At 39.7% G+C, this 24,666-nt stretch overlaps 1 protein-coding gene across 1 annotated transcript in view; it reads right to left on the reverse strand.

Annotated features, from left to right (window-relative positions):
• Positions 1-23,996, reverse strand: part of tpo (thyroid peroxidase) — a gene marked incomplete at its 5' end in the record, with an annotated part of 34,568 nt that extends 10,572 nt beyond the window's left edge. Inside the window, 7 exons of the mRNA XM_078175379.1 lie at positions 691-949; positions 17,332-17,835; positions 20,798-20,998; positions 21,909-22,038; positions 23,188-23,317; positions 23,638-23,798; positions 23,905-23,996. Of these exons, the coding sequence (XP_078031505.1) occupies positions 691-949; positions 17,332-17,835; positions 20,798-20,998; positions 21,909-22,038; positions 23,188-23,317; positions 23,638-23,798; positions 23,905-23,996 (1,477 nt within the window). The remainder of the gene's footprint in view (positions 1-690; positions 950-17,331; positions 17,836-20,797; positions 20,999-21,908; positions 22,039-23,187; positions 23,318-23,637; positions 23,799-23,904) is intronic.
• Positions 23,997-24,666: the final 670 nt, after the last annotated feature.

The following is a 24,666-nucleotide window of genomic DNA, read 5'->3' on the forward strand; positions in this document are numbered from 1 at the left end:
CCGCATTACTGCAAGAGGCTAGTGGAAAAAATTGGCTGTACGGCTGAGCTGCTTTCCTGGGGGCCTGTTACCTGCTTATTATTTAAGTTTGTGAGCCCTGTTTTTTAGCCTGCGCAAAGTTGAAGTGACAAAAAAAACCCATCAGCCTCAGGCATCGGTGAATGTCATCCAATTTGCTGATATTGACATTTAGTTGATAAATAGGCACGTCCCAAATATATATTACATGCACTGGTGCGAACATGTCTTGAACTCAGACTTAAGGGGCTCTATGCAAAATGAAGCTCAAGTTGTCTGGACACGATTCACTACATGCTAGCAGTTAACGGTGTTAACTCCATAAACAGCGCTGGTAGCAATGGTAGCAGTGCTTACAGAGCTAATGGTGTTACCGTGACTTCATTCCCTGCTCAAGGCCAATCACTCAACGATATCTTTACATAGTAAATAGTTGTTCACTGTTATATTAATGCTCTGCATTGCTTGCCACAATATATGGTGTTTTACTGGATCTCTGCAGCACTACTCCAAGCTCTAACTCACTTGAATTTAATGCAAGTGATTATTACACAAGACAGACACTTATGCTGAATAAAGTCATGCTGAAGCTGACCTAAATAGAGTATTGTTTAGTGGGCTTGCAGGATAAATTATAAGTTTCAATAGACAGCTTCATAAGAGTGTACTGACCTTCTTTGACTATTCTCCATGGACTGAAGAGAGAATTGGATATTCTCAAGTGGGGGAAGTGCTCATGCCTCTGGAAGCTCTCATTCAGTCTCATGAGGATTGGAGAGATGGTAGCATGGCCGAACCTGAATGCAGCAGTGGCGAACACATTGGAGGCTGAGGGGTCTGTGGTTGGATCATATCCCCTGTAGGGTCCAATGTAATGTTCAAAAGCCTCCTGGCCAATAATTTTTGGAACATAATCTCTCATGGTTATGATCTGAGAGTCAGAAAAGAGAGGAGGATCACAAAGAAGCAAAAAGAATCTCTTAGATAATCTCTCAGATAGCCATAAAAGAAAATCTCAAATCGAAGGATTATGTGCATCACAAGCATGAAGCCCCAAGAGATTGATAAGAACAGACCTTTACAAATTACTACAACATATCCCACTTTATCTATAATTATTAACAACATTTTGAGAATATGTATTGTTTGGAATTTGTGGTTAAACATATTAATATGGCTATAAGGAATAATTAATGATTATTAAAAATAATTATTAATTCATTCATTAATTATCCATAACCGCTTTTCCTGGCACAGGGTGGTAGGGGGACTGGAGCCTATCCCAGTTGACACTGGGCAAGAGACAACGCACAGGGCAATTTAGAGTCACCAGTTAACCTAATGTGGACGTCTTTGGCCTGTGGGAGGAAGCTGGAGCACCTGGAGCAAACCCATGCTGACACGGTGAGAACATGCAAACTCCACACAGATGGGCTTCAGCCAGCCAGTGGATTTGATTCTGAAACCCTCTTGCTGTAGGCAACAGTGCTAACCACTGCGCCACCGTACTGCCCAAAAATGACAATTAACTATATAGCAAAAAGCAAAGGTAAAAACACACACTTTTGTGAGAGGCCCTCTTTTATCATCCTTACATATAAATCAATAGGGTTGCATGTGATACATGAAATGTTTGTATCTCACCAGTCACAGCGTCATTTAAATATCCCACCCCAATATATTCTCAGAGGCCTTGCCCCCAGATTTTATAACATAGACAGATGTAGGAAGAGAAACTTCTCTGAGCTAGAAATGGAAACACTGAGTTGTAGGTCCATTTTAACCAACTGGTTCTATTAAGCAACCTGAAAAGTGGCATCAAAGAAAGGCAGAAAAATGCAGTAGAGAAATTAAACACTGCTGTGGTCAGCAGCATTGTAGTGGACTATTGTACTATTTGTACTATTTAATTTATACATCCATGATATACACTAACCTACTGCCTACATAACTGATCCATATATTATGTAATAATAATATTATAATATTCATATAAAAGCCTATAATTGACTGAGGAGTGTGTGGCTGTGTTTATTGGATCTGCTTTCATTTCAAGCATAACAGGTGGTGGAGGATACACAGACCCACCATCTGTGTCCAAGCCGACAACGATAAAAATATAATCACTTAGGCCACTGGTATTTAAATAATTACCCTTTATTTCTTTTTAAAAATGTTTTAACCATGAATGATATAAACATGATTTGGTTTGTCAGTGTTATAAAAAAAAGTTTCAGATGAATTAGAGCTGGGCACCAGTGGTGTCCAGCCTGCAGTCAGCCTGCAGCCAGTCCCACAGAGCCAAGCAACTGTGAGCTGTGAGCATGTCAGTGTAAGCTTTCACAAACTATAATATTTTCCTATGGGCTTTGCTTTTTTAAGTGATGAATCTATGGCTGCAAATACTTAGATGCCAGTCATAATATAGTCTAAAAACAATTCTCCAACTCAGCTAGATTTAATATGTTGCATTGCAAGTCCAGGCTGACTCAAACTTGTGTACAAAAGTTGAGACCTAAGGTGAGATTAGCCTCTGCTCACATCCACACTGATAAATAGTGAGCTTTGCATGGCAATGACAGTATGCCCAGTTTTCTATCATATATTCTTTTCATAAGGAAGAGTGTGTGTGGGTGTGTGGGTGTATGTGTGAAGTCACAAAGACAAAATGACTGACAACAGACATAGCTACAAAGAAGATGGCCAAATCAAAGATGGCCACTGAGGTTCTCCCTCACCACATGTGGTGGGTCAGAAGAACAAGAGAGCATGTAGACAGTGGCAGCTTTAAGTTCCCTCTCTGCATCTGTAGGTGTGTGCAAGGGCCAAATTAAAGTATATGTGTGTAAACTAAGTTGCATAAACGTGCAAGGTTATTAATAAGGAAGTTTAGTTGCACACAAGACTCTGTCTGTGTGGAGCATTAGCTAACCAACATCAACTTAGTTTTGGCAAAGCCAACTACCCAATAACCTGACTACAAAGAAATCACAACAATAACTCATCAAATAGCCTCAAATCAATACATGGAAATTGAAAGACGTCAAATAGTCTTGCTAAGTCTGTACAATTGTACTAATGCTATGCCCAGTTGTGATGTTACCAGTCAATGAATGCAGGGAAGAGATTGTTATGCTGCTTGTTAACTGCCTATTCTGTCCATTGAGGATGAGCAAAGCTGTTAAGAACTATGGTTCCTGATGCAGTCTTTGCAGTGCTGTATTCCAGTGGTGCATGTTAGTCACTAGGAAACTGGTCACTCTTTGTCATACAGAGTAAGCAGTTTGGCACTGAAAGTTATCTTGCAAACTTTGTGTCTGTTGCAGGTACTAACTTTTACCATTTTTAAGAATTCTGTGTCTGCTGGGAGCAGGCCACATGCAGAGAGCTGTCATTTGCTTTTTCATGCAACAGAGGTGAGAAGAAGCAGAGGAAGGCCAGGCAGGCCTCCCATTTAGTGGTAACCCTTTTCGCTGGGGGTCCCAGGAGAAAAAGAGAGAAGAGGAGAAAGATTCTTCTATTTGTTGGCTTGGTGACATCACAGGTTCACAAGCCACAGTAACTAATCATGACTGAATGGGAAAATGTTTCACACAAAGGTGTGAAACAGCAGAAGATGGTGGGAAAGTGAGTTTATTTGTCTGTTCTTTGTCTGAAGATTAAAGGAAGCCACAGCTGCCATTTCAACTGGGCTGGACTTACAGAAAATGTCAGTTGCACAAATGAACAAATCATCTGTGGAGTCCAGTGATCCCGACAGTATGCATACAGCTAAAAGGGATTCCCATAGGATTTCCAGTGAGGTGAGTATTTCTGTAATATCCCAAGCTTGGACATGTGATTGCACATTTGTTCCCTCACAGTTCACCGCAGAGAATTTCATCTGTCCTCATCACTATTTATAAAGGCCTCAGTTCACTGCCTGAATCTTAACACGTATCATACAAATGCATACACACACATGCACTCACTTATATGCAAACACACACACACTGGTGGGATCGCATTTGCCGTTTTGTAGTTTTAAATGCAAAATAGAGAATTGGAACCAGTCACAACAAACCTTTTTGTTGCTTTGATGATACTGATCATCAGCCTTTATTGTAAAGACAGGTTGTTTAAGATATATTTCTAAGTCCAGTATGATAGCCTGGACTCAACTTCATTGGCTGAAATGACTCACTGAATAGCAAAAGCCTCAGACTAAAGTCTGACTGGAAAGGGTTTTAGGGTAGACTGAAACTTTTAGACTAATGCAATTAAAACAGTTCCATTTGAAAACCTGCAAAGAGAAATTCAAATATTCTAATACGAGTTCTTTTTTTTTTACTGACATGCAAGCAGCACTCTGCACAAACTTAAGGTAAGCCACATAATGTCGACTGTGGCAAGAAAACACAGCTTAGACTGACTCAGTCCTGGCTGGAGCCTATCCCAGCTGACACTGAGCAAGAGGCAGGCTATCGCAGGGCTGACACATAGAGACAGACAACCACTCACGCTCACATTCACACCTACGGCCAATTTAGAGTCACCAATTAACTTGCATGTCCTTGGACTGTGGGAGGAAGCCGGAGTACCTGGAGAAAACCCACGCTGACACAAGGAGAACATGCAAACTCGGCACAGAGGGGCTCCCCCACCCTGGGTTTGATCGCCAAGATTATTTCTGGAAATAACAGATTTATCTAGTCACCCTTCAGAGGGGCTTGACCCCTAGTTCAGGAACCACTGGATTATTCCACCTAACTGTAACATAGTAATAATTAGCTCCACCTTGAGCAGTTACAAAAGAAAAATTCTGTATCAGAAACAACCTCATAATGTGATATATTGTCATGTTTCAGTTTCAGGGGGCATTTTTTTGCATATTAAGGACTTTTACTTTTGATACTTAAGTGCTACACCCATGTAGTAATTATGTGCAGGACGTATCCATATGCTTTAACAATATGTACAGTAATTCAACCAAATACCACACTCCAACCACAAATCCCACATAGGTCACAGTTCTTGTAACCATCTAATGAAGCACAACACAAGTCCTTTAGAGAGATTTAAACATTCCTTCTCGTTGCTATTCATTTTAGAAGCAGTATTAAAATTAAATCCTCTAAAGCGGCACTCTGCCAATTTTACACATAAATTCAGCTCCGTTGTTATTAGGGGTTTACTGCTTACCTGTGAAAACGTCTGTATATCTCACAGTGAGTGGACAGAAACACTGACCTTTAAAGTGAAAACAGACCTCTTTTTAACTTTTGCCCCCCTAGTGTTTATACATGGCATTAGCGTTTGCAGTGCTGTTGCAAAGACATCTGGATCGTTTTGCATTTTTCGCAGAGATTTGCAACTTCCGCAGTTTCCACAGTTACTTTGGTTGTTCTTCTGTCAACCATTTCTGCTACTGGGGATAGCCATGGCAAAAAACTTCCATAAATACTCTTTGTTAACTGGGGCTGGCTACTGATGGCTACGTAGGAAAACCAAAGCGCTATCCTCCTCCTGTTTTGGTTGCACAGTTGTTGATGCACATCTTCTGTGCTGTAAATAGAGCCCTTATTTTCCCAGGAGATTGTACCCAGTGGCAGAAAGAATTATATAGTTAAAGCGAGTGAACCAATCTAAATTCCCATTGTATTATTATTCTATAGTCATTGGACTGCACAATCAGCAATAATAAGTTAAAGCAAAAAAAAAAAAAAAAACTTGTCTGTTTGCTTTTAACCTCTTAAAGCTTTTCACAATAATCCTCCTGCTATGTCCGGACCACTTATAAACTAAACAGAACATAATGATATCATCCTCCTACACTACATACTGGATAAGCAACAGCCTTTAGTACTGTGCACTACCATTGAGATGCAAGTCAGAATGAAACCAGATGCTGATCATTTTTATTTCCTGTTCCCTGCAGTTGATAGGATTTCACTCTGTATTGAAATGGCTTCTGACCTTTCCATTTGTTTTCAGCAAGCCATGTAGAGTACCAGATTCCCCCATTGTTTTCAAGTGACTGCCCACAGTCAGTTGAAAAGGAAGTATGAATAGTTTTACCTGCCTGCCTCCCTCTGGCCTCACTCTCTCACTGGGCTGGGGGATTACACATGGGAAATAGATAATGATTGAAATAATAACAGAGAGCTTCCTGCTGACACTTAAGTGCACCCAGTGCTATTCCAGTGGGAATATACACATAAAGTACAAAATAAGCAATGGACTGAAATGTTTTCTTACAGTAACCTATTTAAGTGTCACATGCAATTAAACCAAGCTCTTTTTATAAATGGCATATTAAATCATAAAAGCAGCAATTGTGCCAAAAGGTGGTGTAATAGAATCAACCTATACCCATACAACAGTTTGTATATCTTATAAAAATGTGCATAGCAGTTCAAATGGTATCTAATGAATTGGTGTACCATGAATGGCCTTGCCACATTAGAGACTCGGGTTAAGTTACTTACTGAATTTTTCCCTTGGGGATTAATTAAGTATATAAAAAAATAAAATATAATAAAGTTATGTAGGTTTAGAACGGTAAACTTACTCAAGTTAGGTTTAAAAAAAGATATGTTGGTTGGTGATTAGGAAAAGAATTATGGTTGGTGTTATCACCTTACATACTTAACATAAAGTTACAAAGGTTAAGTTTTAGTTTAGGAAAGTAAAGTTATGTAGGTTAGGCTTAGTAAAGGAAACATGGTTGGTGTTATCACATAACAAGTTATGTGGATTAGGTTTTGAAAAACAATTATGGTTGGGCACCATCACATTATATCACATTATATACTTAACGTAAAGTTCCGTAGGTTAAGTTTAGGTTTAGGAAAGTAAAGTTACGTAGGTTTAGTTTTGTAAAAAAAAAAAAAAAAAACATGGTTGTACTTAACAGCCTGATACGTCGGGTTGTTTTCCAGTTAGCTTGAATTAATTTGAATTTACAACTGTTCAATCAGGCAAAATGTACACAAGCAGAAGGGAAGATTACCAATACATCTGTGTAATAACATAAGTCTAGTAACACAGTCATACAGTAAACAATTTAAGTTGTGCATGACATAGAAGAATATTCAGGTACACATCCACTGGCATGCACCTCATGGCACCAGCCTGAAAACACGTTCAACAGTTATGTTTCATTTCCTGCCTAACTGCACACTACCCTTGGCCTGGAAGTTGTTTTTTTTAATAAGTTATTACTGTCATAGCACATATTTTAATGCATTAAAGCAGAGCTCATACAGTGACTTGTCAAGAATAATGTTGTATGAAAACAGCATCCTACATTACATGGCCCTGTGTGAGCTTGTTTGCTGGGAACAGCTGCCTCCGGATTTAAATGGGGGGCTTGGTGAGAGCTGTTGGGATTCAACCATATGGACTGACAAACCACAACAATGAGCAGGAAGCTGCTAAGAGCTGTAAAGTTCTGCCAAGTTGAATGTTGGTTTGTTTTTTCTAAGTGAGATTGGATATCTAGCAAACTTCTCTCATTACAGGCAGACATTTCAACATTAATATTAGAATATTATACAGTAACACAACTATGCTACATTAGGCATTAATGTATGTCTCATCTGTTATTTTGTTTTGTTTATAATTGAGCAGTAGTGGGGTGATTGTTATTGCTCTGCATACATACAATAATGGCTTTCTGATTGATACCCACCAAAAATGGTAGTTAGATTATTCTAGTCATGCTATTATCCTAAGTGGTCATTTAGCTTAGGGGGTGATCACCATGTAGCACACACAGAATGCCATGTAAACTATGCAGCATGTTGTTCCAACCAGAGCTGCAGGCAAGATGCTGCTCTACTAATTAGTGAAGTCACCTGGTTTAGTGATAAGTTAAAATAAAATTTTGCATACTTTTGGCACATGATTGTATGTATGTACATATTATGTCTGAACTTATAATATGATATAATTTCACTACTTTAGATTAAAAAGCAGGTACTTCTCCCCATAGGCGTAGTTTTAGGTATAGACGCTATGGACATGTCCATACCAAAGCCACAGAAACACGAATTGTCCCTACCAAAAATAATGCTGAGTGAAAACTGTAGCCTACTTCACAAAATCACCATTTTAGAATTACCATTCACAACTTGCAAAACCTTATCTGGCCTGGTTGACAGCTGCCTTCAGCAAGCTATCCAATCAACAGCCTACTTTTCCTCCCTCCTTCCCTCCCTTGCTTGGCGTCAATACATGACCAGCGTGTCTCGAGACGAGAGCTCCGCAGCTCACAGTCAAAGCACAATTGATCGGCAACAACGAGGACAGCAAGTAAGATTGAAGTTATTGAAAACAGGGAATACAATGTTGAACGACTATTATTTTCTGTACAGAGTTGTTTCAACGCTAATAGTTTAGTTTGCGTCCTAAATGCCTATGTAAACTGTAACGTTGCTAGCTGGTGGTGCAACTAGTCAGAAAGCTAGCACTAGCTGCTGTAGCTAGCTATTAGCTAATAGGTCTCGTAACGTTTGCTGAGGCAGAGATAAATAAGGGCAAGTGCATTACATGCAAGAAATATATTGCCTGGTATGCCTGTAGTTTATGAATAAAATACCATGTAATCACATTACCACAGCTTTATGGTGAAAAAACAAAACAAAAACAAAGCTGTCTCCTTAAAAATTATGTTTGTATATTAATTGTATTGTATATTAAATCTATTAATTATTACACTACATTCATAAATACATTGTGCTGACGATGTAAACTCTGCCTGGATTATGTTCAGAGCAAGGCAGTAACTGTAATATACATACACTGTTCAAAAAGATTAAGGGAACACTTAATGGTCACAGTGTAACACCAAGTCAGTTAAAATTCAAGGATATCTATCTGTCTATTTAGGAAGAAGAAGTGATTGTGAATCAGTTTCACCTGCTTTGATGCAAATTATTAAGTGATAAGTGACAACAGGTGCAATGGAGAGGCAAAAGCAAGACAACCCCAAAAAAGGGAATGGTTTTACATATGGTGGCCACAGACAGTTTATCTCTCCTTATCCTTCCTGATTCTTCTCTACTTCTGCTAGTATCCTAGTATCCTGGTAGCATGAGGTGGTACCTGCAGCCCAGTCAGGTTGCACAGGTAGTCCAGCTCCTCCAGGATGGTACATCCATATATGCAGTCACAAGAACGTCTGTTGTGTCTCCCAGCACAGTCTCAAGAGCATGGAGGAGGTTCCTAGAGACCAGCCATTACACAAGGAGCGCTGGACAGGGCTGGAGAAGGGCATCAACCCAGCAGCAGGGCCGGTATCTGCTCCTTTGTGCAAGGACGAACAGGAGGAGCACTGCCAGAGCCCTCCAAAATGACCTCCAGCAGGCTACTATTGTGCATATTTCTGACCAAACTGTCAGAAACAAGACTCCATGAGGGTGGCATGAGGGCTCAACGTCCTCTAGTGGGACCTGTGCTCACAGCCCAGCACCGTGCAGCTCGATTGGCGTTTAACAGACAACACCAGAACTGGTAGGTCAACCACTGGTGCCCCGTTCTCTTCACAGATGAGAGCAGGTTCACACTGAGCACATGTGACAAGCGTGAAAGAGTGTGGCGACACCGTGTCAAACGTTATGCTGCCTGTAACATCATCCAGCATGACCGGCTGGTGGTGGGTCAGCGATGGTCTGGGGAGGCATATCCTTGGAGGGTCACACAGACCTGCATGTCATAGCTAACAGTACCCTGACTGCTGTTAGATACCAGGATGCAATCCTCAGAGCAACTGTCAGACGTTATGCTGGTGCAGTGGGCCCTGAGTTCCTCCTGGTGCCGGAAAATGCCCGGCCTCATGAGGCCAGAGTGTGTAGGCAGTTCCTGGATGATGAAGGCATTAATGCTATTGACTAGCCCTCTTGTTCCCCTGCCCTAAATCCAATTGAGCACAATGGGCACACATTAGTGTAACCAGTGCTGCCAAGTACTCCCACAGACTGTCCAGGTGCTCACTGATGCCCTGATTCATGTCTGGGAGTAGATCCCCCAAGACACCATCCCCCGACTCATCAGGAGCATGCCCAGATGTTGTCGGGACTGCATACTGGCACGCGGGGGCCATACTGAGTCACATTATGAGTTGCCGTCAATTTTTTACCTTGATTTTCAGTGTGATTTTGAATCCAGCCCTCAGTAGGCTGATGATTTTGGTTTCCACTGACTGGTCAGTTTGTTCTCAACAAATTATACAATGTATATCAGAAAAGATTTTTTACCTGGATAATTTGTTAATCAAGATTAAATGTCTGTGTTCCCTTAATGACGTTCTGCATGCTCATTTATTGCATATTCCTATAGTATTTTTACTGTATGGGTGCACTTGCTTATGATAATATAATAGGATAAATTTAAAAAAATGCTTAGTTTTAGGCTCAGTTTGTTTATGCATGTTTGATTTTTACTGACTAACTTACTACTTGATTACTTATACAACATTACTGGATCTACTGTAATTCCACACAAGCCATATTCTCTAGACATGTCACTTTACAGTAGTCAGTAATATTGCATGCCAGAACAAGGTAATTTGCACAACCATAAGAGAAGTGTTCTGTAGTCGACCCTGACCTATCCCCCCTGAGTGGATGGGAAGGACTAAGACGTAAAAGCGTAACAGTATGAAAGCTGTGATTACACTGTAGGTCTTGGTCAAGGATCAAAGGATCCCTGACATATTAAATGATGGTTGTGGTTCAGTAAATCTACTGTGTACCTTCCTTCTTTGTACAGCACTTAGGTTTATAGGTGCCAAACCTCTTTTATCTTTTGTCACAAGAAGACATGTTGAGCATGAGTTAACGTGTGTGACTTGGACATGAGACATTGTAGCATGAGTATTTACTAACCTTAAAGTATAGCTTGCCACTTTATTAGTACTAATCATCCAGTAGCTTAAGTACTTTTTTGTTAAATTATATAGTATATTTTTTCATGAATGATTCTTTGAGAAACAAAAACAAGGAGCTTTGGTGCTTCTTTAGTTGTCTGTTGTAGCTTTGAGATTTTCTTTTTATGAAAAAAAAAAAAAAAAAAATAGATAACGTTACAGTCTGCTGGTTTGCAGGCTGGCCAGAGCAGATAGTGCCTCACATTTCACTCCACTTCTAGTGCAGGGATTTTCCAAGCCGGTCATGGTCAAAGCTACTGTATGTAAATCCTCTACCTGCCTTTTATACTTTATCCTCACACATTATTTAAAGAACCCATCCACCTTAGACCCCTCTCCTTTTAATACTGTAAATCTCTTTCCTCTGGTATTGTCCCTGAGTCACCTGAAAATAGCAGTTGTTAATCCACTGCTGTGGTCAAATGTCAGCCCCCGAAGTCTGACAGATTACAGACTTATTTTCCCTCTGCTCAGAAATGCTGTAGAAATTTTACAACCTAGCAACGGGCACCGCTTGTCCCCTTGACGGTCCCCTTGAAGTAATGAATCATTTCCGTTCAAACATTTTTTCTTTTTATCATTTTTCATGTAGACTGCACAGCATGTACCCAACATTTCCTTCACATCTAATAATGCCCCAGACTACAGCTAATGGAAACAGCTGCTGTCAACAGTCAGTCCAATCAGTCATTCATCACAACCTGCCTCCCATACATTGTTACTAAGAGACTGACAACTACAACAAATGTGACATCAGGAACAAAACTTCACTTCATATATATTTCAAAATACACACACACACACACACACACACACACACAATAGTATGATGACAAAGGAATTCTTTGTGCTAACTAGCATGAAACGTAAATATTTTCTTTGCACAGAGACGGTTTATATAGTAAGGGATTATGACTGACAGTCTTCAATGCTGTTTTTCTGCTTGGCTCTGATGCCTGCCCTGCTATGAAGAGCCTCATGTCATCCTAGCAGAAATGTGTCTGGGGTTCGCACTGAGCAAAGCAGAGCCACATTAACTGCACTCTGGTTCAAATGGATATTAACTAAGAAGGAAAGACCTTTCAAAGACAAATTAAAAACCACTTTTTTTAACCACGAAGTTTTTTTCTGATTCAAAAAAAGGAAAGAAAAAATGAAAATAAATGGAAAGAGTAAAAAAGCCAAGGTTAGCATCTAACATTATGTCCACACAGGAACAAAATTGTGCACAGCTTATGGAAAGCAGTATGTTAGCAAAGCAACACAGTATGTACTCAGGCATAGTATTGAGTGTAGGTCACCTGTATATTATATTCGTAGTTAGTGTGTGCAGAACATAAGGAAATAGACTTGAAGCATACACTTGGCGTCATTTGAGCCATTACACTGCCTGTGTAGAAAGCTGCAATGGTTGATATAGAGGTCTATCTGTTCCATCGAACTACCACAAACTTAGTCTGACTCACTGGATGTAGACTGTTGCTATAAGCCTGCCATTGGCCGACAATTTTGCCAGCATTCCCTCTCCCTTCTGCTATCTGCAAGTTACCGTTTCCAAATTGCCTTTTGCTATGGAAAACTACAACCTCCAAGCTAACAACTTACACATTGAAAAAAGAAAGTTTTGACAAATATGTGGATCTTGCAATAAGGCATGCCTGGTTTGTTCTTTCAATGAATTGCTGTGTGTACCATAAAACTTCAATTAAACATGTACCAGCCTGGTATGGCTACACATTTTGACAAATAAATGTCTCTCTCAATTAGCTGCCTGGTCTGGTTGCCAAGCTTTTTTTTTTTTTTTTAAATAGAAGTTCTTCGGATGTATGAAACCAGGTTGTTGGCTACGTCAAATTATGTGTATCTGTCTGTTGGAGCTAGATCAAATGAATGATTCATAATTGATATATTATCTGAAGCCTATTTTTTTTTTTAACAAATAATATTCATACTGGTTTAAAAAAAAAACAATTTGATTTTATTTCCCTTTCTTTACTGAGCAACAGCTTGGTGTGAAAGGAATTAAAGGCCTGTCCCAATTATAGGGCTGTTGATTTCAGTGATATAAGCAAATAATAGCCCGCTATCAATTGAAGTTTTATGGTATGTAAGGTCTTCAACAAATAAAACAATCTGTGAAAGCACCTCAGGACTCTTGATCTGTCAGTCTGTTTTCTGACATAGCCAGTTGGAGTTGATTTGCCACACCTTCCAAAACCTCTCCAGTCAAACAATACCTGAATACAATCTTTCCCCCTGAGGTCTGATCTCAGACCGTACTGACTCCCCACCGAATCAGCAAACTTTCTTTTGCCCCTGTCTCTAGAGCCGCTCTCCTCCTGGAGAGTTTGCCCCATTAGCACAAGCTAACACATCAGCAGTGCTAACACCCAAAACTGAACTGTTAAACAGTCCCCAAAAACTCACACTGACAGCAAAACGTCTCCACTCTGTCTTTAAATCCATTAGGTTAAAATACTAACAGTTAGTCCTGTCACTGTGTGTGTTCCCCCCAACACTATTTTGCAAGAGCACTGTCACTGCATTATGTTCACACTATGTATGTTCTCACTGTGTTCGCCAGTTAGTCACTAACTGTGTTTGCCTGTTGTTTGGTGCTGGACAGGTAACCTACAGTGGTTTTTTTGGGCTTTTACTCCGAATACAACTGCCTGCTGAGGCCAAAAATGATGCTATGAGAATGAAGTAAAACAGGTAAAGGGTGGCTTCGGTATTTTTCAGTCTAGACCCAATTTTCCCACTTGTTTGTGGCTAAGTCACATATCAGAACAACAGTTTTTAATTTTGGTCAAGTATCGAGCGGGACCACGGCAGCAGTAGGCTGCAATGTAACCACTTGGTTCATGTTCACACCATCAATTTACGCCAACTGACAGTGCTTCTTTTTGCTGCTGACAGGCTCAGATTATTAATATAATTGTCAACATTGTGGAATGATCCCAACAGAGATACACCTTTTTGTTAGAGAGTAAGATCATTTTTATCTTAAAAGAAACAGCCCTGAAATCGCCATCATCAGATCCACTAGACTCTATTTAAATCCGTAGTAAATATTTCATTGCAAAACACACTTGATTTAATGCCAACAGAAGCAAAATAAAACTCACAAAAACCATCTTGGTTTATCTCTCCACTGTTCCAACAATCACCAACTTGAGTTTGAACAATGCTGCGCTTTAGCCAATCACAATGGAGGGGGTGTGGCCGAGAAGTGCAGGTGTCAGCAGGAAATGTGTACCTACAGAAACAGCAAGCTCCGCGTCCATAGCAACCGCTCCACCCAAAACGCTGTCTCGTCAACGTGAATTTTTTTTTTTTTTTTTCCAGCAGATGTCTGAGTTACAACATGATTGAGCTAACTGGAGTAGTTTCATGTCGTATCCAACAACGGGAGGCTTTTAACAGATGACGTCCTGATGTTAGCTTTGCTAACTGTCCCTGTCAGCTGCAGCCACTGATGCTTTCTAGACATCGTGATTTCCCATAACTGAATAAATACCACACATAGCAACACAAAACTGCTTTGCTAGCTCAATCATGTTGTAACTAAGGTATCCGCTGGAAAAAATATTTTATTCACAGACCGTTTATTGAGTTATTACCTTATTTTTATACAGTCTATGGTTATTATTACAGACACCGCTAACGGCTAACGTTAACAGCTAACGGTTAGCCCAGCTAATCTACGATAACCATGTTATTAATTACAAAACGTGCACACAGAAATAGTAACGTTTGTTCAATCATTGTGTTTATAGACTTAACAAACATCAGATTAGTCTACACGGTGATATAGTGACGTGAAAAATATGATATATAGCTAAACTCTGCTGGTTTTCTACCCGAAGTATTTGTAAACAACACGGCGATTCCCTGGGGGCACCACCAGAAGTGAAGGGTGTGAGCAATCGCAGAGGCCCCTGCACTTTTGTTAGTTGTTTTTTTTTTTTTTTTTTTTTTTTAACCAATGGATTTCCAGATTGGGAAACTACAGAATCACCACTATATGCCGATTTGTAAAAAAAAAAAAAAAAAAGCAGTGGATTCTATGGCTGGTTGCTTCTTACAGTCATCACACCCTGCAGCTGTCAGGGTGTTTCCTATTTACAGCACAATGCATTATTACACTATTGTCTTTTTTCATACCTTGCTAAGCTTGAGTTGTCATCCTTAAACATGTTACTAAAATTAGCAGACATTCCTCACTCACTGTAGCCAGAATCTTTGTCTGTCTGTTTATGACACTGAAAACTTAAAAATTCAGCTTTGCAGACAATATGTTTCAGGTACATGAGGTTTAAAGGTCATTCTTCACCTCGTAAACAGTAACTGAGAAACAATATCATCACAAAGGTCTATTTATAGGCTGCTCTGGAGCTTTTAATAATATTATATGATCTTCCTCAGCAGAGGCCTAGCTTTCATGGAATAGGAAATGGTTAAACTTCCATTTTGTTCCTGAGCATATTGTTAGCACTGTTTGCAGCATTAGCTACTAGCAGCTGGCTCCACCACCTCCATGTTGAGAGGAATGTGAAGACAATTACAAATTATAGATATGCTCTGTATATCTTATAGAGCTCTTCAAGTACTTGACCCCAACTCAAAACTAAGTGAAAAGCCAGCTTTTTGAATTCAACACATCAGCACATTGATTTAGAAAAGCTTTACTGTACTTAATTAGCCCAGAAATCTAGAAAGATTTAGGGTCTGGCTATGAGTAATGCAAATGGCCCAACTCCAGGGGTGGCACCAAGCATGCATTTGAAAATATCACTGCACACAGTTGAATAACTCTACAACCAATGTACAACCAAAAATGTCCTTCTTGCAAAGGAAAGATTCGAGCGCCGTCTTCTGTTCCTCTTTTAGAGAAAAAGCCAAGTCTAACTCGATCATTGTAGTGGCCAAAGCCGTTTCAAACAGCTGGTGTTCATCCGTAGCCATCTTGCAATGTTTACTGACTGATTCTGGACTTTGTCATCGCAGCACTGTCATCATCTGTTTAGCTCGTCTCTGGCCCGCCTATATCAGATACACCGATGTGATTGGTGCAGCTCAGCTCCAACGGCATGGGTAATGAGCATCATTACTGATTGCCAGAGTGACTAGCTGAGCAAATTCAAATTGTGCTCTCGCGAGAACTCTGGATTTCCAGGGTAGTACTTAATTGCTTTACAGATTACAATCAAAGCAGAAAATGCAAGAATTCTTTCGAAAAGCTCCAGTCAAGGTTTAATTTTCTCTGCACTGCTACATCTTTAATATCAGTTGGCCCTTCTTCTAACATGTAATTGCAACATGCTTGCACTCCTGACATCTACAGATTATAAAATCACCACACACATAAATGGCAGATTAGTTTACTTCCCCTCAGGCATCATTTGTGTTTCTCAATAGAAACTTTATAGCTATGTATCACATTGGCCTTTGTCTTCATTAGACAGCTCTGTCTCCTGCCTTCACCAACAGTATCTGCTGTGCAGGGACAGCAAAGTAATGGTGTGTCAGTGCAGTATGTCCAGATCAGATGTAAGGTACACCATGTCTATAATCTGCATCACAGACTCCACGTCCCTTTGAGTCTCTCAAAATTCTGCTGTTATTGTTCTTAAAGGATCTTATAGCAACCAAAGTAAAAGTTTCATTTAAAATCTCATTGTTCTCTGCTTTCTTACTCACACTGAATCACAAGCATTCCCATGGCTACTATCAAATTTGATCTTTCTGCCTCTTTCAAAAACAGTCTCAAGTTGCATGTGGACTCACTACTGTAGAAGTAAATAATAGGTTTGTGTAGCTGAATAAAAGCAGGCCATGATTAACCTCACTGCAGCTCAGTAACTACAGATTGTCGAAAAAAAATGTAGCGACAACTGCAGTGTTCCCCGAAGGGACCTTCTTCCACCGATCACTGACCACTGATGTCAGAGGCCAGTGATGTCAGTGATGGCAGCAGGAAACTACTGTAGGCTGCCACAGCTTGCTGCCGCAATGTAGAGAATTAAACATTATTGATTTACCGCCGCCAACTACATGGGAAGAAAGTGAAAAGTGAAGTGAAAAAAGCCACTTCTGTGACAATCTCATGAAGTTTACAAGTTCACTGTTTGAAAGCATTAGAAGAGCTTAAATCAAACCTGAAGAATCAAAATACAGTACAGAGGCTGTTTTATAAAAACTGAAGGCTGAGCAAGAGATTATTTTTTAAATTAAGTGTTGCATTTCATTTTGATTTTTTGTACATTTACAGCACATTTATAGGTAATGAAAATAGATGGTTGCTGCCTATAGTTATGTTAACATGTCACAATGGTGCAGTTTCAGTTCAGTCAGCTTTTCATTTTGGCACACATAAACAATATTAGTTACTAGTCACATACCTGATGCAGAGCTCCAATAATCTTGCGTGTTTCTTGGTAAATAGTCTCTGGGCTCCAATGACCATTAATGTGTTTCAGTGCCTCTGCAATCCGATTGTGTTCCCTAAGCCACAGTACATGCAAACAGATCAGGGGCAGACCCTCATTAACCCGACTGTCTCCAGCACTGAAACACTCCACTCTCTCCCCATGTGGACCCTGTTGGCAGGCTGATGGCACTGAGTGAGGCTGAGTGGCTATGAATGGAAGGTAAGGTCTTCCTTTGGGATCCCTGAATTGGTCGTTGACAGCAAGTTTCCCATTGAGGCCAGAGAGGTCACGGAGGGAGCTCTCCAGCTTTGGAGTGTGGCCATACACACCTGAAGCATCTATAAATGATGTGATGACGTTCATCTGTTGTCGCTGCAGAGCTTGTTGAATATCAGACCCAAAATTAATGAAGCAGGCTGGTCTGGAGCGAAAAAACGGCATGCAGCTTTGTACTCCAGTGATAGTATCTCCTGTCTGTAAAGAACACAAAATTATTATTACATGCTGCTTAAATAGTAACTATAACTACTTATGATCTATTTATCAAATGTATTGGTGATAGGAGAATGATAAAAGGGTAGTTTTGGTGATTACGCTTATCAGCTTTCTTGCCAAACTAGATGAGAAGATTGACTCCATTCATATGTTTGCCGTTTCAATATGAGCCTGTAGCTGGCAGCCAGTTACCTTAGTTTAGCATCCTATTTATCCTCAGTTTGTAATGTTAAAGATGAATCTTCCATGCATGCTAAAGTTAGTCACGGAGTTCCACAAGGTTCTGTGCTTGGACCAATTCCATTCACCTTACATATGCTTTGGCAACATTATCAGAAATCACTTAATAAACTTTCATTGTTATGCAGACGATACCCAATTATATATGTTAATGAAGCCAGAAGGACATACAAACCTGGATGACAAAACTCATAGAAATAATGAAGTTATTGTACTTGGCCCCAAACAACTCAAAAATTCACCATCTAAAGATATAGTTTCTCTTGAAGCCATTGCCCTGGCCTCTAGCACCAACATCAGGAATCCTGGAGAAATCTTTGATGAAGATATGTCTTTTAACTCCCATATAAAACAAACTTCAAAGACTGTCTTCCTTCATCTACAACATATTGCAAAAATTAGGTATACCCTGTCTCAAACAGACGCCGAAAAATGAGTCCATGCATTTGCTACTTCTAGACTGGATTATTGCAATTCCTTATAATCAGGTTGCTGCAACACATCTCTTACAACTCTCCACCTGATCCAGAATGCAGCGGCACGTGTACTAACGGGAACTAAGAAAAGATCATATTTCACCTGTTTTAGCTTCTCTGCACTGGCTTGTTGTAAAATCCAGAATTTAATTTAACATCCTTCTCCACACTTACAAAGCTCTAAATGGTCAGGTTCCATCATATCTCCTAGCTCCTAGTTGTCTTTTGTCCTACCAGAACACTGGGTTCCGAGAATGCAGGATTACTTGTCATACCAAGAATGTCCAAAAGTAGAATGGGAGCCAGAACCTTAAGCCTTCAGGCTCCTCTTCCGTGGAACCATATTCCAGTCTGGGTCTGGGAGGTGGACACCATCTCCACATTTAAGAGTAGACTTAAGACTTTCCTTTTTGATAAAGCTTATAGTTAGGGCTGGCTCAGGCTTGTCTTGGACCAGCCCGTAGTTAGGCTGATACAGGCCTAGTCTGCCAGGGGACTTCCCATGATACACTGAGCATCTCTCTCCTTCTGTCTCCAATTGCAAACATACCCCATTACTGCATATTACTAACTTGCATATTACGCAGCTTTTGTGCTTTCCCGTCTTGCAGATTTGCACGGATCAGTGTTGTGCCTGGATTGTGGGTCATCTTTGCACTACTGCCTGATGCATACTACTACTGCTATTATTATTAGCGCTGTGTGTCTGACCATTTCTTGAGAGCTGTGAATTCCCTGCCCTGGTCCTTACTTTTGAATTGAGTTGATTTGTCTGACATTGTGACATTCAACAGCAGTTTTTCAGTTAAGGTAAAAAAAAAAACAGATCAAATGAGCACTGCAGGGAACCAGATTAGCCAACCAGTACCATGGGCTCAACCAACGGTCTTGTCAAGCTGTTATCAAGCAGTTGTCAAGCAGTGCACCGGAACCATTGATGAGTAATAACAACAATGGCAAACGCTACAGGCAAGATAGATGCTACTATCATGGCTGTTCTAAGTCGACATGTCTTCTTAGTATCACCTGACACTGTAGTTTGTTTTTACGCCTTTAAAACCCTGGCAAAACCAGTATGTTGGCATGGCTACACATCAGTGGCTACGGTTACATGATGGCTTCTCATTCGGAATGAAATAAATCTGAATGAAATCATTCGGAATTAAAGTCTTTCCAGGTAGTTTACATGGGAAATATTCATTCCGAATGAGGGTTTACATGGGAGATCAGTTCAGTCGCCTTTATTCAGGTCTGCGTAAGGTTTGGGGCAGGGAAGGTTTCTGATTGGATAGGGGGCGGGGCGGATGTTACGTGTTTACGTTTACCGGAATAAAACACTGTAGTCCTCGCTCCGGATAACAACATGCTTGATGACGCTGTTCTTAGTGCCTTTTTCGGGCGTGTTTTGCTTATATTCTTGAAGCAGCAGTACGACAACAACCTCTTTCTGCTAATGCTTCATCTGTTGAGGAGGAGAAGGGAGGTAGAAGACCATGCTGTGGCGAATGGAAACCGGTGAGTGCAACAAGTCCGACTGCTCTATCTCAGCCCATTGCTATGCAGCCCATTGCTATGCGCTATATACATCATCGCGCCAGAAGGGCAAGGAAACGAGCATGTGCAGAAAGACCGGAATGAACTTATAGAGGAATGAGTGTATACATGCACACAAAATTCTTTCATTTGGAATGACAAACGGAATAAACCACCCCCTTTAATCGGATTTAATTTTCAATCGGAATGACCATTTACATGACCACTTTTAATCGGAATGGCCTTTCATTCCAATTAAAAGTGGAATTAAACTGTGCATGTAAACGTACTGAGTGTGGACTGAAAATGGTCTGGATTTAGGTGAATGACTTTGTCTCTAGTGAATTGAATCCCCCTCCCCAAGGATGCAATGTTAGACTAAAGTTAGTAACAGACTTTAACACGTTGACAGTTCTATCTGAATTCCAGAAGTCTCAGCTTTTGTGTGGGAAATGAGGGACTTCAGGAAGTCAGCCTTTATGCTAACCTAAGCTAACCAGCTAGCTACAGGCTTCATATTGAACAGACAAATACTGTATGAGAGTAGCATTGATCTTCTCATCTACTGTAACTCTAAGCATATTCCCAAAATGTGGAACTATCTCATTAAAATACAGAATTGTAACAAGACAGCAAACAAAATACAGTATAGATTGGCAAAATGTCCAAAGACTGTTGTGCTTTTAGTTTACCTCAATTGGAAAGCATGGATGCACATTCTGACATGTGTTCAAACAGTCCGGGCCACTCCAAATAGAAGCACTGCTTTTGCTTTGAGGAGTTAAGGTTATGTCGTGGTCGATGTACTGGCCCCACTCTACCAGCAGGTCAGAATAGACATCATCTGTCTGTTTAGAAGAGCTTCTCATTATTTTCTTGCTGACTTCCCATGGCTGTTAACATAGACAGATTTGTTATTTTGGACAACAGTGAGTACTACATTTTACAGTGTGCAATTGCATTTTCTCCCAGCCATCTCTGCAGTGACTTGCCATGTATCAGTCAGTGTTTTTCTTATCTCGTCATTAACAGAAATTAATATATTTTCTGGGGAAGGCCCATTGTGTCCCAGTCAGGGGTTATGATGGATAATAGCTTTCTTGTTTGTGTGAACTAGTTCATTCTTTAATTCACTAAGTTATGTTATAAATAGATAAATGGCTTAAGTTCAACAAAGGGGCTGTGATATGTTCTGGCAAGCCTCTTTTCTTTCATATCCTAATTTCTCCAACAAAAAGGACTTTGGGAGCTGATTAAAAATGAGTTATGCAATACATCAAGTATCCAAGATTTTTTTAAACTTGCTTTTTAATAAGAAATGGAATAGTTGGGATCAAAGATTATTAATTAACTAAAACACTTTAGTTAATTATCGCTCTTATATATGAAGGTACACCGCATGCTGGATACAAATGATGCATATTTGATGAGTTTTTCTTCCACTAAAGGACTCACTCTGTCTAATGAGTGCATAAATTAAACACTGAAATCAAATACAAACATCAGTTTCATCTGCTATTTGAAAGAAATGTTTTTCCACATGACTGGAAACCAACAACTTTCAAGCTATGGAAATGGTGTCCTTTAGAGCACAGGCCACAATATTCAAATGCAACTGTAATCTGTGTCATCTCACACACATTTTTGCTGTTCCTAAATTGCTGTGGACTTTATCTGCTGTAAAACAGGTTAGAAAAATAAATGGAAAGCTACATTAACTTGGATTTGCAGTGTGAGCTTGCTTCATTTCTAATTTCTCCAGCAAGACTTTTGTGTCCCTCGGACCAGCATTTTGTAGATTACCGAGGGAAGTTGGAATCCATTATGGAGCCATCCTCGGTTCCAACCCTTGGGTTCTCTCCCTCCGTCTTCATATTCAGCTGGAAGCCACCTGACCAAGGGAGTGTTGGCTGCTCCCCAAAGAGGATTTTGCCTGACAAAAAGAATCACGAAGCATGTCCAAAAATACTGCATTATAAAACAGTATATGTCAGCGCTGAATCCAACATTATTTGTTTTCCCCTCTAAAAGGTCATCAACAAAAACTATGACAATTATCTTTCCCCAACCTTGACCTGTATTTACTAAGAGTAGATATAACAGGAAAACAAATGAGGTCCATTGTCAGTGAACATTTTACTAATTTCAGTATAGACATTTTAAGACATGCCAAATACACTAATTAAAGTTTCCTCATTATGCAATTAAGAACATAATCCCGATGGCATTGTGTTTCTTTCAAAACGTATTTGCTGCTGCAAATCAGTAGTGTATAAACATAATTTCCAGGAGACAGGGTAAAGTAAAAGCAGAAGGGGTCTTTAGAGGGTAATGACCACCAATTTTAAAATGAAATCAGTCATTAAATCTGAACTTTTCTTTGCCATTCTTATACAACATTATGTATGACATAATCAAAATTAAATTTAAAAATAAGGGCTTTACTTTTATCTTGATGTTATGTTGATGTAAAAATGCCTACATTTCAATAATAAAGAAGTCTTCATAGAAATAATGTTTAATTTGGTAGACAATGTGCTGCCTAACTTTATACATTTAAAGAGGCAGTGTGTAGGATTTAGAGTGATATATTGGCAGAAATGGAGTGTAGTATTCATTACTATGTTTTCATAAGAAACGTTGTGTTACATTAACTTAGAATGATATGTACATACAAAGCAGGTCCTCTTCCACGGAGTCCACCATGTTGTTTCTACAGTAGCCTTGAACGGACAAACTAAACACTGTCTCTAGATGGTGTTTTTAAGTGTTTTTGTGTGAGCCACTGTAGTTTTCCTCCACAATTGGCACACAGGAGACGTTTCAGTTGGTTGAAAAGTAGAACTAGGGTTTTTCCATTTTTAATACGCATGAAGGTATAGTGGGGGTTGGGATTACCAAAATGGTGAGAAATGGCTTTTACCTCCTCTACTCTTTTTTTTATTGTTTTACTTTGACTTGTTCCATAAAGAATCTCCTTGCATTGTTGGTTTTTATATTGCAAGTATTTTACATCACTTACTTTGCTTCATTTTAGTCCTGGTTCTTTGCCTTATCAAAATGTAAGAAGTCAGTTAGTTACCTGTTATTGCAGATGCCAGATATGGAGCGGTACTTGTTGAGATGACTATTCAGACAGATGGCTGGATGCGTTACAGGCGGACATTGAGACAGCTCTGCAATCAGCTCCACATCCTCCCAGGAAAGCAACTCTAGCATTGTGACATGGGAAAGTTAGCACAAGAAAATGTAATGGACATTGATCTTGCCAACCTTTTAGAGCTTAGGACACACACTAATTGAAAATGCTGGTCTTTGTATTTTTATTCTTCCTTTATGAGGACTTTGATGTTCCATTGCTTTAAATATCTAGTCTATTGATGACTAACAAAATGGAAAAAAACAGTGGCAGTGTCACAATTAGAAATTTGTTTTTGTGTTAATTTTATTTTGACTCTATGGAATCCAACTGCCTCTGAAGATTTCTTTCAAGGTGAAATTCTCTGGATTTAATGAAAGAAAGTCATTCTACCTGGTACTGTGACATCCCTTTTAAATCTCTGCCTAACTCTGTTCTTTAGGACTTGCAGAGTTGTTTGAAAAACCTCTGCAGCTCGGGAAGTCTCCAGGGTCTCAGGCTCGGTTTGCCGAAAGAATGTAAACACATGCATGGAAGATGAGGGTGAGCTTCGTCTGGGCACAGAAATTGACAGATAAAAGGAAAGCTTTGGGTTGTGTCTTCTTAGACATGTATTGTTTCAGTTAAAATAATTTGAAAATGTATTTAATAGTTCATTACTGTTGTCGAGAGTGGATTGAGGCTTCCTGTACAGTTTGAAGACTCTCTTGATATGAGGAGATCAGCAGTTCTCTGATTGATGTGGCTGGAAGATATATTGCATAACAGCATGAAAATCAACAAGAATATTATCTGTAAATATGATTACACAAGTTCAGTATGTAGAATACAATTTTGAGGTATTTGTATTTTCATTGAGAATGTGATAGATCTGATGCTACTGTCTGCTCCTACACTTAACTGTGAGAGACATATTGTGCTGTTGTCATCATCAGATCATGTTTTTACATGTAAGTGCATTGGATAAGATTATAGAATACAAAAAAATGAATTAGGGAACACTCAAATCACACATCAGATCTTGGTGAATGAATTATTCATGTTGAAAATCTTTACTGATGTACAGCGTATAATCTGTAGAACAAAATGATGTAACAATGGTCGATTGAAACCAAAATCACTAACCCGCTGAGGACTGGATTCAAAATGAAACCAAAAATCAAAGTGAAAAATTGAAATTACAAGCTGATCCAACGTGTATGGCCTAGTGTGCCCGTATGCAGTCCTGACAAAGTCTGCGCATGCTCCTGATGAGTTGGTGGATGGTGTCCTGGGGAATCTCCTTCCAGACATCGATCAGGGCATCAGTGAGCTCCTGGACAGTCTGTGGGGGTACTTGGCGGCATTGGTTACACTAATGGGTGCCCGTTGTGCTCATTTGGATTTAGGGCAGGGGAACAAGAGGGCCAGTCAATAGCATCA

This window comes from Epinephelus lanceolatus, chromosome 15 (assembly GCF_041903045.1).
Source record: "Epinephelus lanceolatus isolate andai-2023 chromosome 15, ASM4190304v1, whole genome shotgun sequence".
Lineage (NCBI taxonomy): Eukaryota > Metazoa > Chordata > Actinopteri > Perciformes > Serranidae > Epinephelus > Epinephelus lanceolatus.